The sequence below is a fragment of the Lagenorhynchus albirostris genome, chromosome 2, assembly GCF_949774975.1.
Source record: "Lagenorhynchus albirostris chromosome 2, mLagAlb1.1, whole genome shotgun sequence".
NCBI lineage: Eukaryota > Metazoa > Chordata > Mammalia > Artiodactyla > Delphinidae > Lagenorhynchus > Lagenorhynchus albirostris.
In genome coordinates this window covers 36,610,967-36,629,218 of record NC_083096.1, presented here as the reverse complement: position 1 = coordinate 36,629,218, position 18,252 = coordinate 36,610,967, and the positions used below count along the sequence as shown (strand labels likewise).

Genomic DNA, 18,252 nt, shown 5'->3' with positions numbered 1-18,252 from the left:
CCTAGGAGTCTAGAGAAGCTCTCGCAGGAACACCACCTTGCCCCTCTGGGCAGCTTCCTTGGAATAAGGAGGAAAAGCTGTGCAGCCTGGGGCTTGGGAGGGCAGAGAGGGAGGAAAGAAGTCGGGGCAGGGGACTGATGAGGCTGGGGCAGGGGACTGATGAGGCTGGGGCAGGCAGCCTGAGGTTGGCCACACGGAGCCTTAAACAATCACAAGGCCCCGGCAGTGGCTACAGTGAGCCTGACCTTCAACTTGCCTCCCTTTGCTCCTCTCCACATCTCCCAAACCCGGAACCCTTGCCCAGGTGGCTGAGACTGGACTCAGCCAGCCAGTCCCCGTGATTAAGGAGGCCACCTCCCTCTGTGCTCCACCTGCAGAGAAGCAGAAGTGGAAGCAATTTCCCCAGGACCTGGCACCCCACTTACTGGGGAGGCAGTGGCTGATGCCCTCCTGTCCCAAGGAGGAGGGGTGGGGGGTTGTCCGCCCTTCTCCCCGGGGCTCTGCAGGCTCCTGAACAGCACCTGTGGGGATCCCAGTCCCACCTCACACTCTGAACGAGTTTTAACCGCTAATGATCAGGGATTCTTCTTTCTAGAGAGGACGAGGTCAAGGGGCAGCGAGAGGCACTGTGATTCAGGATGACCAGCTCTCCTCCTTCCCTACAGGGGACAGAGCATGAAAGAGGAAGGAAGCAGCAGTGTGAGGGGCTGGAAGTCTGAAATAAGAAAGAATTTTATTTGTGATATCAGACTCGGAATAGCTGCCTGGGAGAGCCTGGGAGAGGACCTTGCTGACCAGCTTTCACAAGACAGGAGAGATTTCCACTGGATTGGGAGAGAACAGGAGGACAGACCCAGCGACTGGGTGGGGAAGTCCGGCTTTAGTTCCGACACCAGGATCAACTGGCTGGGTGAACTCAGCCGTTTAACCTCTCTGAGAGATAAAAACGATATCTGAAGAGGACAGAAATAGAGATGCTTTGTAAAGTTATTTTAAAAAAATGCATTTTACAGCGTAAAGGCTGGAGACCAAAATAGATAATAGGATTCCCTGAACATCCCGAAGAGGGAGAAAGTATGTTAAAAATAGAAAAACTGAAATACAGAAGAAAGAGCCTCACAGAGCTAGTCGGCACTGGGACCTGGGTCAAGCAGTCCTGTTCACTCCTCCAGGGATTTATTTTCCATCTGACCCCTCTGCCTTGTGTTTTCCAGAACCATGTAAGGGCCAAGCCAGGAAGGCGGAGTACGCGAGCGCTCACAGGCTCTGCCTCCTGGTCCCCGCCCGGCTCAGAATGGAACAGAGGAGGCCCTGGCCGCGGGCTGCAGAGGTGGACGGCTGGCCTGTGGTCCTGCTCTCCGCCGTCTGCGTGCTGCTGGCACCCCCGGCGGCCGGCATGCCCCAGTTCAGCACCTTCCACTCCGAGAACCGGGACTGGACCTTCAACCATTTGACGGTGCACCGCGGGACGGGGGCAGTGTACGTGGGGGCCATCAACCGCGTGTACAAGCTGACGGGCAACCTGACCATCCAGGTGGCTCACAAGACGGGGCCGGAGGAGGACAACAAGTCCTGCTACCCGCCGCTCATCGTTCAGCCCTGCAGCGAGGTGCTCACGCTTACCAACAACGTCAACAAGCTGCTCATCATCGACTACTCCGAGAACCGGCTGCTGGCCTGCGGCAGCCTGTACCAAGGGGTCTGCAAGCTGCTGCGGCTGGACGACCTCTTCATCCTGGTGGAGCCGTCCCACAAGAAGGAGCACTACCTGTCCAGCGTCAACAAGACGGGGACGATGTACGGGGTGATCGTGCGCTCCGAGGGCGAGGACGGCAAGCTCTTCATCGGCACTGCTGTGGACGGCAAGCAGGACTATTTTCCCACCCTGTCCAGCCGCAAGCTGCCCCGCGACCCCGAGTCCTCCGCCATGCTCGACTACGAGCTCCACAGCGACTTCGTCTCCTCACTCATCAAGATCCCGTCCGACACCCTGGCCCTGGTCGCCCACTTTGACATCTTCTACATCTACGGCTTCGCCAGCGGGGGCTTCGTCTACTTCCTCACCGTCCAGCCTGAGACCCCCGAGGGCGTGGCCATCAACTCGGCCGGAGACCTCTTCTACACCTCGCGCATCGTGAGGCTCTGCAAGGACGACCCCAAGTTCCACTCCTACGTGTCCCTGCCCTTCGGCTGCACGCGGGCCGGGGTGGAATATCGCCTCCTGCAGGCTGCTTACCTCGCCAAGCCCGGGGACTCGCTGGCCCAGGCCTTCAACATCAGCGGCCAGGACGACGTGCTCTTCGCCATCTTCTCCAAAGGGCAGAAGCAGTATCACCACCCGCCGGATGACTCCGCCCTCTGTGCCTTCCCCATCCGGGCCATCAACTTGCAGATCAAAGAGCGCTTGCAGTCCTGCTACCAGGGCGAGGGCAACCTGGAGCTCAACTGGCTGCTGGGGAAGGACGTGCAGTGCACCAAGGCGGTAAGGAGGGCCCACCTGCTCTACCCCTGATGCGGCATCTGGCATTGCACACCCCTTTGCACACCCTGCCCGCAGACCACCACGGCCTGAAATGAGAGAGGTGCTCAGGCTCACGTTACCAGGTGGTCCCCATAATACAGAGTCTGAGGATACCAGACACTTGAGGCATGTTTGCTGATGCGCGGAGTCATTCCCAATGTATAATCAAGGGCCTCTACGCCACCAGCCACTGTTGTAAGCACCCCGGGCTTCAGAGGTGAACCATACAACACAGCTACTTGCCCTCATGGAGCTTTCATTAGTGAGGCAAGACAGATTAATACATAAAATATGTCGTCTCTCAAGTGATGACAACTGCTGTAGGGAAAAATATAGCACAGAAGTGGGGAGAGGCAGTACCCACGAGGATTGGTGCATTGAGAAAGCAGCATTTGAGCAAAGAATGAGGAAAGTAAGCTATGCAGGTATCTGGGAAAGCATTCCAGAGAGAGGGAGGGAGTAGCTCTTGCAGAGAATGCAGGGCATGCCTGGAGAGCGTGAAGAGCGAGGAGGCCACTACAGCTGGACCCGAGCATGTGGCAGAAAGAGCGGTTGGAGATGAGCCAGTCAGAGGTAACACACACCAGATCCTGTACATACAGGGCCCTGTAGGCCACTGTACAGCCAAGTGAAGGAGTAAAGTAGGCAGGTAGATATGTGAGCTGGAGGAGCGAGAAGGGAGTTGAGCTTGACTGATAATTTGAAAACTGGGGAAAAAGGAGAAGAAAGGGAGCTTGGGGTCCAGACCTGAGGATGACAGAGACAAGAAAGTCAGTGGAAAGCACTGTCCTGTCAGAGGGTCAAGATGCTGCCATCTAGGTGGTTACCGTGATCCACCCATTAGTCCGTCCATCCATCTACCCATCCCTCTATCCATCCATTCATCCCTCCCTCCAGCCATCCACTTAACAAGAAGGTATTGAAGATCTCCCAAGTGCCCAGCTGGGGATGCAAACATAAAAAGACATGATCACAACTTTCAGATATCTCGTAATCTAATGGGAGAAAGAGTGAAAGAAAAAATAGCTGGCAGTGTAATATAGTACCTAAGAGTTTGGGATTCAGAGTTCAAATTCTATCTGTGTGACTTCCTGGCTTCAGGAGTAACTTAATATCTCTCCATTATCATCTGTGAAATGGGAATCATAATGCCTACCGCATGGGATGATCAGATACTATGTGGCAAGATTAACACCATGCCTGGCGTGTTAGGTTGAGCATTATTAGTTAACTGTTACGCATGTGACAAGTGCTAAGATAGATTTCTGTGCAGAGTGCTGTGGACACTGGATCGGCAGCCTGGGGAACAATCTGAGACCAAGTGACCCATACGGCTGCCTTCTGAGCACCCTAAATGGAGGGTGTCTGCTACCGGGACCAAACACCTCTTCTTAAAGCAAAAGACAAATCAGGCCTAGGGTATGCTTCTGTTCCTACCGTCAGCCTCTTGGTACAATAGGATAGTAGTTAAGGCCGTAGGCTTGGAATTCCAACAGATTTGTATTTAAAAATCAGTCCTACCATTTAAAACTGTGTGACTTTAGGCAAGTTATGTACCTGATCTGAGCTGTATTTTTTTTCATTTTTAAAATAGAAATAATAGTAGTCTCTTTTTATGGGTATTATGAGGATCAAATGGAGCAAGTATGTATGAGCACAATACCTGGCCCATAATAAGCATGCAATAAAGGACAGCTATAATTATTAATATTAATTATTATAGAACCAGTTATTTGCTGTTATTTTACCTTTATAAAATGAGGAGTTTGAGCTAGATATTCTCCGAAGTTCTTTACAGTCCTGAAATTCTATAACCTCTGGCCCCAACCAATCAAGACAAGTGGAGAGGAAATGCAAGGGTTAAGTCCTTGCAGAGTCCAGCCTGGTTCCCACTGCCCAGAGGGGGCCCTTGTCAGAAGGAAACTGCTGATTCCTGCCTGCTGCTGAGCCAGAGGGAAGAGGAAGAGCCGACACCCTTGTGGGGCTCCATTGGCTTGCAGAGAGACAAGCCCGGGCTAGTAACCACAGAGCAGCAGAGGCACTGGGAGAGAGGTGACAGCAGGTGGGATCAGGACCTCAGAGAGAACAGCCCCTCACTCACCACCCCCTCCCTTCATCATCACTCTTCGGCTGCGGCCTTGATAGTGGAGGTGGAGGTGGGGCTGCAACAGGAGGGGCCCCTTAAAATCCTTATAATCTAAGGAGTCCCAGACCTGGGGACCCAGAGACATTTTGGTGGCCTCAGAGGGCGTTAGGGAGGAGTGAGGGTAGCTGACGTCCCGGGGCTTAATTTTAACGTGATCTCTGGACTAACATGGAGCTCTCAGATGAAGGATTTGAGCTCTGTTCCAGAAGAGAAATGAGGAAGGGGAGCGTCACCCATTGAATAACAGTTATTGTCCTAAAGGCTGTGCTGGGCAATTTAAGAGTTACCTCACTTAATCCTCAATATGACCCTATAAAGCAAGGATTTTCATCCCCCATTTGACAGATGGAAAAACAAAGACACAAAAACTAAGTACATTGGTTGCACCCATACAACCATAAATGACACAGCAGGGATTTGAATTCAGTTTAGCCCATATGACCTCTGAGTCCAAACTCTTTGCATTTAGCCGTGCTGCTTCTAAGGAAAGCCATACACCAGGCTCTCCCTTTCAGAGCAAAAGTAAAGGGGCAGCAGGTGTTTGGGAATATCTGACAATTTAGAGACGAGAAAAGGAAATGCCAGCCAATCCCAGGGGCTTAGGCTCAGAACAAACCGTTTCCGTCACAGTCTGGTGATTCTAGAGTCAGGAGGGATGTAGAGAAATTCAAAATCACTGGCAAGTTTTTGGCTTCTGTCATCATTTCTCAGAAGCTGGCTTAGGTTATGCCTGAGCCCAGGCTCTGCAACCTTAGCGGTCCCTGGAGAGAGTGGGAAAGAAACTGAAGCCATGAAATCAAGAACTTTCAGAGCTGAAAGGAAGCTTGACGATTACCTGGTCTAATCCTTTCCCTTTACAGATGAGAGCATTCAGACTCAAAGTGGGTATGTGGTATATCAAGATAACATAGCTGGCTAGTGGTAGAGACAGGACTACAATCTAGATTTCCTGATTCTTTATCAGGACACTTGTGCCTCTGGTGTAGGGATGAGAAAGAGAAGTAGAAAATGTAAAAAGTGGTAGCTGATTCCTCTGACCTACCTTTCTAGGGAGCCTGAAATTTCCATCATTGGCTCCAGGGATGTGCTAGTGAATCTTAAATGGATGGCTATATGCAGGCAATGGTAGTAGCAGGGAAGGGATTGGGGTGGGAGGATCTTGATTAGAAGCATTTGCCAATTTCCGTGGTGTAAATACTCCACCATGGATAATTTCAAGCCACCAGTGTGATGTCACTGAATGCAGAGATAGATGTACAGGCATTCCTCATAAGCTGGCTCTACTATACCATTGCTTCACTCCCTGCCTGAGAAGCTTATCCCTTCTGCCGTGTGGAGCGCCATATAATCCAGAATTCAAGGTCATCCTTAACCCAAAAGTTAGTTTTCTTTCCTAAAGAATAAACACACACACACACACACACACACACAAGGGTAGCACCGCCACTCAGTTGTAGGAGCAGTAGCTCTCTACAAAACACCAAGGAATCACAAGACATGAGCCTCTGTTCTCTTTGGATTTGAACAGGGCATGAAAGAGAAGTCCCTGGTTTACCAAAAAAAATCCCATTTAGCTTATAAATCAGTTCTTCCAAGGAAATGAAGCTGTCAGGGAACGACACACCAGCCCGCTCTTTCCTGGTGTGGGTGAGAGGAGAAGGGTGATGGGAACAGGTCTCTCCATGATGCTTTCTGTGCTTCCCACGACCGTCACTTCCTTCCTCCTCAAGGATGCCTTTCCAGACCCAGGAGGAACAGCTGCCACAGGGTGCAGGGCTCTTTCTGGCCCAGAGTCTGCGACCTTTGCCCACAGGATTCCCTGTTGTGCAATCAACTGGGATGTTTTGGAGGATCCGTCATAGCCCAGCCCCAGGCTAGACAGTGTGCAGAGAATGCAGCCCCCTCGCAGCCCCTGTCCTCAGGAAGCATGCAGTCTTTTTTTTTTAACTGAATGAGATCTTAGAAATCATCAATTTAACAGTCCCCAAAGAGGCTGTTACTGATCAAAGTTCACATAGAAGAAGAGCAGAGACTGGAATTCTTTCTGTCCAGCTATTTTTCCACTTGCTCAAGGTGCAATGTCTTTTCAAGGTGCCCTAGTCTCTTCTGAGAGAGAAGAGACTTTAATTTTTTAAAAAAAAATTTATTCAATGACAGATATTCTTTATACAAGCATACCTCCACTCCCTGCAAAAGGCTGCTAACAAGAAGACCATCTCCCCCAGAATCTACCGAAACATCACTGAAGACCTCTAACGGACAGTGATGAGAATCATTGTACAACTTAACGAATCTCTTCGCACGTGTTATTTCCTTTTCTCCCCAGTGATTCTCTCACAAAGGTGGGCAGGTAGTGTGACACCTGAAGAAACTGAGATTCACGTAGATGAAGTAACTTTTCCAAAGTATAAGGCACTGTTCAATATTAAGATAACCCTTTTTAATATATCCCCAGTGTGGGATGTGGTGAATAATGGAATGACTGAAAATTCCTTATGCCCGAAGGCAGGCTTTTGTAGTCCGGGAAACAAATAAGGAACGCCACCAGGCCAGTAGGAATCCTGTGATGTTGCCTCTAGACTGAATCTCCACTGTCTAAATAGAAAGACCGCCACAAATGGCGTGGTCCACAGGGACACGTAAATGACCAGGAAATGAGTTTGAGCAATCAGCTTTGCAACCTGTCGCTGGTTGTCTTGGCAGAAAAGCGAGTGGGTGATAGCAGGTGAGGGAGAAGAAAGCTGTCTGGTTTCACAGGAGTCAATGCGGGGTTCATGGGTCAGCCGTGAGATGTTTGTGTGTGCAGTGTGTGTTAGGCCCCTGAACTCCATGCCTGAATTTCTCGGAGGCCTGGTGTCCTGGGGCTGGTGGCCACGGTGGGTGGGCTGGTGGGGATCAACGCGGCCCTGCCTCCGCTGCTACTCACCCCAGGTCCCTCCCCTTCTCTCCAGCCGGTGCCCATCGATGACAACTTCTGTGGACTGGACATCAACCAGCCACTTGGAGGCTCAATTCCAGTGGAGGGCCTGACCCTGTACACCACCAGCCGGGACCGCATGACCTCGGTGGCGTCCTATGTTTACAACGGCTACAGCGTGGTGTTTGTGGGTACAAAGAGCGGCAAGCTGAAAAAGGTAAGAGTCCGTGAGACTGGACGCCCGATGCTGTTCAGCTCCTCCGCTGAGAGCCTCTGCTAGAAGGTTTCTGTGGATGGAGGTTTAACTAGAGGCAACTCAGTTTTCTTGGGGCAGGAACAGGTAGAGTGGGGAGGGTTGGTAGGGGTTAATTTGTGCCTTATCTTCTAGCTGCTTCCTCTACCCACTGGTCAGTGAGTGTCTTGGTAATGTAAACATATTTCAATATTGACCAAACTCCAAGGAATTAGGAAGGTGCATCTGTCTAGAGGAGGAAAAAAAAAAGTCTCCAAATCAAGTAGAACGGATTTTTTGATTATCTATATTATGAATCACCCACATCATAAATCCCTCCCCACAGTCTATAGAGGTGATTGTACTCATCAAAAGTCTTTGTTGAGTCCAGAGCAGCTGCTTGAAGCACATTATGGGTCTCACTTCTCAGCCGATGGTGGTGCCTCTCTGGGATGGTATACGGTGCCTGGATAAGGGACTGTTCTCCTGTCTTTCCTCTTCCTGCAATCGCCGTCTCTTCCCCGCCCCTCCTCCCTCACCCCCAAGACCTGAGCTGACAGGAGGACGTAGGCATCTTATCCTGTGCCTGCTCTGAGCACCTCTGCCCATGGGAGGGCACGGGCCGTCTGGGGCTGGCAGCACGGGAAGCCTCCTGCGCGCGCGGCGGGCTGAAGCCGGAAGCTTGTACCTGCTTGTCTAGCACTTAAGGTGTAGAGACGGAGCACAGTCTGGTTTATCATGTGGAATTACAGCAGCCACGTTCTTTCCAGTCCCTGCTAATCCCTTTTCCCCAAGCTCACCCTCCTGCCACCTTTCCCCAGTCCCAGCACCTGTGGATCAAGACACAGGCCAGACCTCACCGCATCTCACCCTTTGATGTTGACATCAGCCCTGTGGCTCTTGCCTCCTAATCCAGTTAGAGCCTCAGGAGAGATGCTGCTTGGGAATGTAGAAGGAGGGTGGCAGGGAGGGAACCTGAGGAAGAATTTCCGTGTTCTGCTCGTTCTGAGTTGCTGCCAAAGGAGGTGAGAAAAACTGGTCTGGGTTGATGTGGAGATGCCTTCTTTCTCATGATGCCAGAGCCCTTTAACCCTTTCCTCACTCTGTGGAGAGGTGCCCACCTGTACCTGCCCTGTGCCCTCCACTTGGCCTGGGACTGTGGGCCCTGGCTTGGTTTCAGGTATGGGAGAGAGGATGAGTGTGGTCCCGGCGTTTGCTTTCCCAGAAGTGGAGAGGGAAGGAGTTGACCTCCTGAGATTCCACTAAGATTTAAAAGTGGTGTACTCTAGAAAAGAGTCTGAAATAGGATATATATATATATATATATATATATATATATCTTGAATCACTTTGCTGTACACCTGAAACTGACGCAACATTGTAAATCGACTCTACTTCAATTTTTAAAACGTGGTATATTCTGTGGCTTCCCTGGTGGCACGGTGGTTGAGAGGCTGCCTGCTGATGCAGGGGACAGGGGTTTGTGCCCCGGTCCGGGAAGATCCCACATGCCGCGGAGCAGCTGGGTCCGTGAGCCATGGCCGCTGGGCCTGCGCGTCCGGAGCCTGTGCTCTGTGGCGGGAGAGGCCACAGCAGTGAGGCCGGTGTACCACAAAAAAAAAAAAAAGTGGTATATTCTATCAAGACAGGGTTCAACTTGGACTCCTGAGGCTGGCTACTTTCCTGCAGGGTTATCTATACAGCTGGGTAGATTGTGACTTGCCCAGGGACTTTGGGCCGAGGTGCCGATGGGAGTTGAAATCCAATCTGAACTCTCCTTGTCAAGCCATACACCCTAGGGTATAAACGTACGCCCAGAGGAGCTCCTGGAGCTGACTCATCTGCCCATAAATACCACCTGTTTCTCAGTTGCACAAAGGCTCTGGAAGGCCAGCAGGAACCACAGCTAAGCTAGTGCTCAGCATTTTCTCCTCTCCTTCCTGCACCTTCAGTCACTGTTCTGGATCATCCCTGTGATTCTGTCTCCTTTATTCTCTTGAAAGTTCTGTTAAAGGCAGGGGTCATGCCTTTGTTCATATTTATTTCCTTCTTTCTGCCTCATCCTTTCACCAAGTGTTCCCACCTGGGATGGGCCTCAAAACTGTCTCGAAAAAGAAAACCATTCTCTAAGGAACCTTAGAGACCATCTAGCCCAATACTAGCGTTATTTGGCAGGAAAATTGAGGCCCAGAGAAGAAAAGTGACTCGTCCAAGCTTAGAGATGAAGACAAGTTGCCTCTTGTCCTGACATCCGAGTTGACACCTGTTTTACTTAAAGAAGCAGCCACGGAACCCCGGGGGTGGAGGCTGAGAACAGCCTTTGGGTTCAGGCTTGCTACAGGGTTAAGCCAGGGCCTAGGGCCTCCATTCTCCTCAGCCCTGGATCTGAGTTAGGGAATTAATGTTTGCCAAATGGGTGGACGAGGACTGAATAAAGGAAGAACCATCCAGCCAGGCTCAAAGGGCCCTGGGCTGACCTTCCCATATCTCTCTTTTCAAGCCACACACTCAAGGTAGCCAAGTTCTCTTAGCCCTGTTGGAACCCCAGCAGACAAGTTGCTAGGGGGGCAAGTCAGAGGATTCAAGGGGGAGGCTGGGGCATGGCTGCCCACAGCTTGTTCCGACCTGCAGTTGTCTGTTCCTTCTCACTCTTCACTTCGATGTTCTTTAGTTGTTTCTATGAGCTCATAATACCCCTCCTTCTCCTCTGGGCGACTCACCCTTCCTTTCCACCCACACGCCTTTGAGGCACCTGATACTAAAGTCGGGCTCCCACTGGCCTCCCATTTACCCAGAGAAACGGCCCATGAGGAATTTATGGAATGTCCCCAGGAAACTCTGCCATGGTCCAGGCCGCATAGCTCTTTCAACACAGGAAGGAAAAAAAAAAAAACAACAACTAGCCAAGAGTTTGGAGAGGGGAGGGAAGCAGGGTGCGTCAGGACCACTCACTTCTTCCCTGCCTAACCAGGTGTCTGTCAGACTGTGCGGCCTCCGTCCATGGCAGCCCATAGGACAGGATGTCCCCGAGTGGGGACGATTAGAGGAAGCAGAGACTGCCTAGAAGTGGCAGGACCACGAGGTGTTGTTCTGTGCTGTGTCACATACTTGCTCATACCTGCCCTCTGCTCTCCAGGCAGAGAACAGTGCAGACGAGGCCACCGCCTTCTGAGTCACAAACATGCAGAGGGAACAGGCAGAATAAGGACGAGACGTCAGAACCAAGGGGTGTAACACTTGCCTAGGCTAAGGTCCAGGGCATCAGAGGTGATAAGACGACAGGCCAGGATTCACCACAGGGATGGAACGATTCCAGAGAAATCAGCTGCCACAGTGTGATTAACCTGGAGGGCTTCATGGAGGAGGAAGCTTACTAAGATTTGCTCTGAGACTGAATGAGACAAAGTGATGAGTTGGGGATGGGAGAGAAGGGCCTTCTAGACGTTGGGTGCTGCACTGAGAAGATGCAAAGCACGTGCCAGCAAGGTCTAGAGTGCGCGGGGGGGCTTGGAGGACTTGGCGAAGTGGAAGCCAAGGCGTAGAGTACTGTGAGGCTCAAGCCCTAGAGGATCAAGTGAAAAGGATCTTGGGACTTTCGCTGACCTTGTGAGCCAACCGTGTGATCCACAAAGTTAATTAGTCTTCACCACACTAACAGAAGGTCATGAAAAGTGGAGGCCCCATGTCCCACGGGAGATAACATTGTGAGAGGGCTTAAGCCAACCAAAGAGCCAGGTCAACGAGGCCTGCAAGGATGCGGGAGCCATGCTGTACGGAGAATACTTTTAAAAGGATGTTAACCTAAGGGAAGAAGTGGAAGGGAGGAGACGAAACAGCTTTCTTCACAGACTGTGATTTACTGAGCACTTATTATGTGTCAGGTGATATTCTAAGAGCTTGATATCTACTAACTAATCTTTATACAACTCGATGGGGTAGGTGCTATTGTCACCTCCATTTTGCTGATGAGGAAATAGAGGCCAGAAAAGGTAAAGAAATGCGTCCAAGAGCCACATGGCAAGTAAATGGCAGAGCCAGGGTTTGAACCTTGATCGTCTGGCTTCACAATCATGCTTCTCCATTAAGCTGTGCAAGGTGAATTAAACTTATTCAGTGTGGCCCCAGAGGGCAGAAGAGGGCCAACAGCTAGGAGTTCCGGTAAAATAGTTTTCCACTTAATAGGAGGAAGAAGCTTCTTGCAGCCAAACTGTCCCATAATGGAAAGAATTGACTCAAGCGGGAATGAGCTCCCAGTCAGTGGAAATACTGAAGCAGAGACTAGGTGGTCACCGATCAGGGAAGCTGTGGAGAGGCACCTGCACCAAGCACATGACCTTCCCACTTATGCCGCCCCTATTTCTCTGACTCCCTCAGTAGTGGTGGGAGATAACAGAGGGCAGAGAAGGGGAGCAGAGCGCGGAAGGCCAAGGCACCCTGGGGGTGGGCTTTGAAGTCACAGCTGGGTTCACGCTGGCCCTGGGTGTGTAGCAGAAAGCCCCTGAGGGTCAGCGGGGAGGTGCTTGGCCCAGACAGGGCAAGGCAGGACCAAGAGGATGAGGGCAGGCAGGCCTGGGGCAAGAGGCAGGGGAGGGAGAGCAGGGCCTCCTGGGGCTGGGCACGGCTGACTGTGCCAACATCCCTCCTGGCCAAGGGCAGGCGGTGGGAGTCCACCTAAGAGATGCCCGGAGCTAATAGCAAAGCACACGAGGAAGAGTAGTGACAACAGGGACTACAGACTCATTTAACACGACTTCCCAGGTTGAAGGGAGGGGTCCAGGAGACAGGTCGTGGGGCCCGAGCTGAGAGGGCAGAAGACGCTGGGACCGGGAAGCAGGACTCTCTAGGGTTTGGGACAAAGTCCCATTAGTTCCTCCCCTCCATTTGCAGCTGCTAAAACTTCTGCCTCAGCCCCGGCTTCCCATTTCTTCAGGCCTCGTCTGGCCCCTCGACCCCAGGGCCTCACAGCAGCAGGAGGTGCTGGCTCTCTGTGCTCTCCCGCAACCCTGCCACCGGAAGCCTCTCCTGATGCCCAAGGCCTGGTGACATGTCCCTCACCTCGCCCCTTCCAGCACTGTGACTAGCGCCCTCCTCAGACCCCCTGCTGCTTTGCTCCGATAGCATCTGGTGCGGGAGCAGCTGCAGAATAAGGTGTCCACTTCTCTTGAGACTCACAGGTCCTGGAGGACAGGGACCCTCTTTCCCACATATGTCACCCATCCCCACAGCCAGACCCAGTGTCTCTCACACATCAGTTGCTCATGAAATTTATCTCAAATGTACCTCCTCCAGGCCAGAGACCTACTTGCACGCGTTGGAAGAGAACCAGACACCAAGAGTGACTCCTGTTGACGTGGCTGGTTTGCAAAGGAAGGAAGTTAGGATGTGGTGGATAGGTCTGCAGGGGAGGGGGAGGGTTGGAGGGTGGCCGTGGGATGAGGGGTCTAGGAAACAAGAGAACCGCTGGGACAGGAAAAGAGCCTGTTTTCTGGTTAACAGTGTTTGGAAGAGGGTGGGGTAGTGCTCTCAGCAATGCTGACCAAGCTGGGAGGAAGGAGCCGCGTTTACACTGTTGCCCGTAGATCCCAGGAGAGCATGGCCAGCTATCTGCCTCACCTGCATCAGAGGCAGTTTTGCCTTCAGCCGAGAGGCAGGTACAGAGGCCCAGGCAACCCCTTCCCTGCCACCCCTGCCAGGAGTATCGGACTCCTGGACATTTTTGCAAATCCACAGAGACTTAGCCTTTTCAAGGTCTGGGGAGGGCCGGGGCCTCTTTTGCCACCACCTTCTTTCCCATTAGCTAAGGCAGCCACCAGAATGCTTGTGAAATGCTTGAGGAAAATCCTTTCTGCCTTTCCCTATGGGACATACCAACCCAAGGTCTCCAGTCCGCAGCTCACAGGAAACCCTGCCGACGTCCCTTCCCGTTCTTATTCTTCTCTTTGTAAGCTCACAAACGGTTTACTGAGCCAGGCCAGGAAAACTGTGAGCCTCTCGCAGTAGCAGCTTAGGCACTGGAAAGAATCCATTGGGAGCACTAAAGTATTAACTCTCCCAGGCCCTGGGGTTATTGCTCAGTTACTTGATAACACCCTTTATGAGATATCTTTCCACGGTCCTTTCCATCCTCCACAAATACTTCAGCCAAGTATGGCGATGGTTCCCTGCGTCTCCACTCCATTTTACAGATGTGGAAAACTGAGCCACCGGGATGTTAAATTAAATGTCTTGTCCAGGGTTACATGGCCGATCCATTGGCAAAATTGACATTGGCATTTATACTTCCTCCCAAAACATGCACGGAAGTTCCTAACCTGCTACTTGGCTCCCTTGTGGGGTGGAGTTGTCTTGGCGGACGGAAAGCCAAGTTGGGTGAAAAGCTGAGAAACATACCTTTCTCGCTGTGCCAACACCACCGAACAATAGCCACTCATTCCTCGGAGTGGAAATGATTCACTCGTCTCTCATTGTGAACCTTGGATTGAGTAAACAGCCAGGGCTGTGGGTCTCATTCTAGGAGACCTAGCGGATTTCTTGGGACCTGTGACCGCTGAGCTAATGTTCTGTGTCCCTGACGCATCTCAGCAGCTCTGTGGGCTGGGGTAGTGGGCAGCAGATGCCCTCTCCCCCTGCCCCAGAGCCTGTGCAGAGGAGGTGGGCTGGTGGCTCAGAACTCACCACCACATCCCCAGTAATGACTTTGGCTCCCTGCCCAGGCTCCTGCCGCCAAACTCGCTGTTTGTTTTGTTGTTTTATAGGCCTCTTGGGTCCCAAGAACTGGTCTTCTGGAACCTGGGAAAGGCAGCATTTGGCTGGCACAGGGAAGGGGGCATATTTACAGAATCCTTCCAAACCTCCTCCCCTGACCACCACATCCCCCTGCTCGACCATGACAGGTGGAGAGAGAGGGTGTGGGTTTCTATCCAGAGCCCCAGCTGACCCCAGGGAAGAGCCCCTGATCTCCCAGAGTCATTCTGAAAGGGAGAATCTAAAGATGCGTTTATTTTTTGCACCTTTTGTGCGGCTCCTGTGTGCTTCAATCTTGGATAATCCCGGCGTGAGGAGTCAGGCCGTGTGCTCAGCGTGGTGCTTTGCACTCCAAGAGGGAGCCCTTTGGAGCTCGGGGCTTTATCTCAGGGCAGGTGAAGCCCAGGCGTAATGCTTCAAGCTCCCAGAATCCAGGTGACCCAAATAGGCTCTGTAGAATGTTTAAGAAGCCAAGGTGCTAATGTTTACAGAGCGGTCATCTTTAGGAAAATACAGACCGCATAGATGCACATCCTTTTAGGTCACTGAGCCTTGCCTGCTTATGGGTACAAAGCATGGACATATATCTTGAGGTTGGACAGGACCTCCAAAGGCCAGCTGGTGCTGTCCTCTTGTCTTCAGGTAGGAACCTATTTGCATAACAGAGAGCATATGAGCTTACAGGATGCAGTTCTGACTCCAGTCTGTTAGCTGTGTGACCTCTGAGCTTCAGTTTCCTCACGTGTAAAACGAAGACAGTTATAATACCTGCCGCATGAGATTGTAATGAGGATTAAATGAAATCATTCATTCTTGAACGAAAATGTATTGAATACCTACTGTGCGCCATTTGCTTGGTATACAGTAGTAAAGAAAACTGTCAACATCGCCTGCCCTAGTGAAGATTATACCTTAATGTGGAACGAAAATAATGAGAACGCACAATGTACAGTATATTTAGAAGATGATAAGTGCTAATGAAAAAAATAGAGCATAATGAAATCATTTATGTAAAGTGGGGTGCTGAGCTTATATGCATTTAAATATCACTACTATTGTTACTTAACTTGTGAGCCTCAATTTTTTTCTTCTGTGGAGTGCGTAGTAATAAACACTTTGCATAGTTGTTGGAAGGACTAAGTGAAATCATGTATGAAAAGTTCTTACTATGGTGCTTGGCAACAAAAGTGCTTTCCATTATTATTACCAACATCTTGGAGGCTTCCCCCGAAGCCCGCTTCTTCTCTGGCTCCCTGGGGGAGTGGAGCTGTCAGATCAGCCTCTTTTTTAGTGACATGTTTGCAAGGTCAGATGGAGGAAGAGAATCCTGCCCCTTGCCCCCAGCCCTGTGTCATGGGAAAAAAAATACTTGGAAGGCTAAACCAGCTGGGCCGAACTAATCTAATCCTGCTGGACACCGGCATCCAGCTGCATTAGTCACCAGTGAGAGCTTTCCGAGTCCCATATCACCAAACAATAGGTACTGACCCCTCCTCAGGGCCGGGCTGGGGGAAGTGGTGGTTCGGCTCTTATGGCTTTGCAGAATTAACTAAAACGGGGCCAGTCTCTGCCCTTTGCATGTTCCCAAGCCAACCGTGATATCCTAGGGCTACACAACTCCACCTTCAATGAACTGTGTGATCTTGGGCAGACCTTAGTGTCATCAACTGGTCCACTGATGCTACCTTGCAAGATTGCTATGCATGTCAGACTTGGGGGATATGAAGTACCTAATATAGAGCCCAGTGTGTAGCAGATGCTTAATAAATGGTAGCTATTGCTGCTATTACCATAATTGCTGTAAGTGTGACTCTACTAGTGTTACTGCTACCACTCCTACACCATTCCCATCCTTTTCTAAGGACCCAGATTCCCTTGGTTTCCATTAGCTCACTAATCCCATAGCATTTAGGATAAACAGGAAGGATTGAGATATTTCTCTGCTCCGTGACAGATGGTGATACTGAAATTCACAGAGATTATGGATTATTATGGATTGCTTAGGGTCACAGGGTAAATCAAGGGAAGATTGGAATCAGAGCTACAAATATTTCAGGTGGCAATGGTGCAGCACACACCTCAGTCACCTGTATAGTCCAACAATGATGAAGCTAAAAGCTTGCAGCTACTTGAACTTTTCTTTTCTTCCTGTTATCATGTGTCCTTCTGTCCAGAGAAGCAGGAGATATATGGAGATGCAAGGTGCTGAAGGTCACCCTGAGTTTCTGTCCTTTAAGTTTCTTCCTGGGATTCTGTTCCTCTCCTGGCCTCAGCCTCCAGAAAGGTTTCTAGGCTTCAAGATGGGGCACAAGTTTAGGAGCTGGTGCCTCTGGAATTGTCCCAATCAGCCATCATTCTCCAAAACCTCACTGGATTTCAAAGGCTACTGACACCAGCTGGGCGTCCCCACCTAACCTGGAAGGGGCAATAGTATTAACAGCCTTTAGTAGCAAATCAGGAATTCTTACACTTCTGTGTTTAGGGGTGGATGAGAGTGCAGCCAAGGAAGGAGAAGAGGCCATGGAGTCTGGACCCTGCAAAGGGGTCAGCCCCACCCCCCAGGGGGAAGGTGGACTCCATCACACAAGGTCAGGAATGTTCCCCTGATTTTATAACTGGAAAGGCCCTCAGAAAAGTAGTCCAGCCAACAGACTTTGGGCAGGTGAGATGTTTATTGTTCTGTTTTGTGGATGAGACAGCTGAGGCCTAGAAAGGTTAAGGGATCTGCACAAAATCACCCAGGTCCTTAGCAACAGAAGCAAGATAAAATCCAGGTTTTTAGACTTTACTTTTGGGGCCCTTCTCTCTGTATCATATGGAAGAACGTTCCCTCTGCACAAAACCTCAGGCTGACCTCTGCCTTTCCCTAGCATGCAAGCATTCCCTAAGCAGACCCTAAAATTGGTCTGGGGATCGTTCTCTCCAGGGCAAGAGTCTAGCTGAACTTCCTATCCCAGGCCTGGCCATGCAGCCTTGCTCTGGGGTGCCCAGCATCGCCGAGCCCTCACTGTACGTGACTTGAGGATCTTTCTAGAGCCTGGCCAGCAAGGAGGTCTGCTTACCCACAAAATGCTTGCCTTGGGGTTAAGAAGTTCTGACAAGTCAGAAGAACACTAATTGGGAACCTCAAGTTTTACATATGAGTCCTTTTTCTAGGCATGCGGCTTTATTTATTTATTTATTTTGCAGGGAGTAGGCCTATTATAACTTAGACACTCACTATGTGCTAAGCCCTGAGCTACGTACTTTTTTAGTTAAACCTCACAATACCCTTGTAAGGTAAGGATTAATATTACATCCGTTTTCCATATGAGCAGACTGAAGCCCAACGAAGTTAGGTGACTTGCCGAGTCACATTGCTACTAATTGGACAGCTGGGATTGGAATCTAGATCCCTCTGACTCCAGACCTGGGCTTTGTGAACCACTAACTTTGAGCACTCTATCGCCCTTCTCTAAGATTCTGTTGGTCCCTCTGTAACCCACCACCTGCCCTACAGAGAGCTGCAAGAAGATGCAGGAGAGAAGAGTGGAAGGACTGACTTTGCACTCTTTCCAGCCAAGATCCCCTGGAAAACCGGGACGTAGCAGCTGTCACCTCGGCACACGCTGCCTTGTGTCGCTCCCCTCAGGCCTCCTCCTCCCCTTCCCACCCATCTCAGCCCAGGCCACAATGGATGGAGTGGCAGCCTT

The 18,252-nt window shown here is 50.9% G+C and overlaps 1 protein-coding gene across 6 annotated transcripts in view; it reads left to right on the top strand.

Annotated features, from left to right (window-relative positions):
• The window catches only part of PLXNA2 (plexin A2), a 216,498-nt gene that overhangs the window by 24,368 nt on the left and 173,878 nt on the right, over positions 1-18,252 (top strand). For 5 of the 6 annotated variants that reach the window (XM_060130559.1, XM_060130565.1, XM_060130571.1 and 2 more), the window contains exons 2-3: positions 1,215-2,482; positions 7,619-7,801. In XM_060130559.1, coding sequence (XP_059986542.1) covers positions 1,295-2,482; positions 7,619-7,801 — 1,371 coding nt within the window. In that variant the 5' untranslated portion in view covers positions 1,215-1,294. Of the gene's footprint in view, positions 1-1,214; positions 2,483-7,618; positions 7,802-10,952; positions 11,043-18,252 lie in introns of those variants that run through there. The other variant, XM_060130593.1, reaches the window with a different exon arrangement.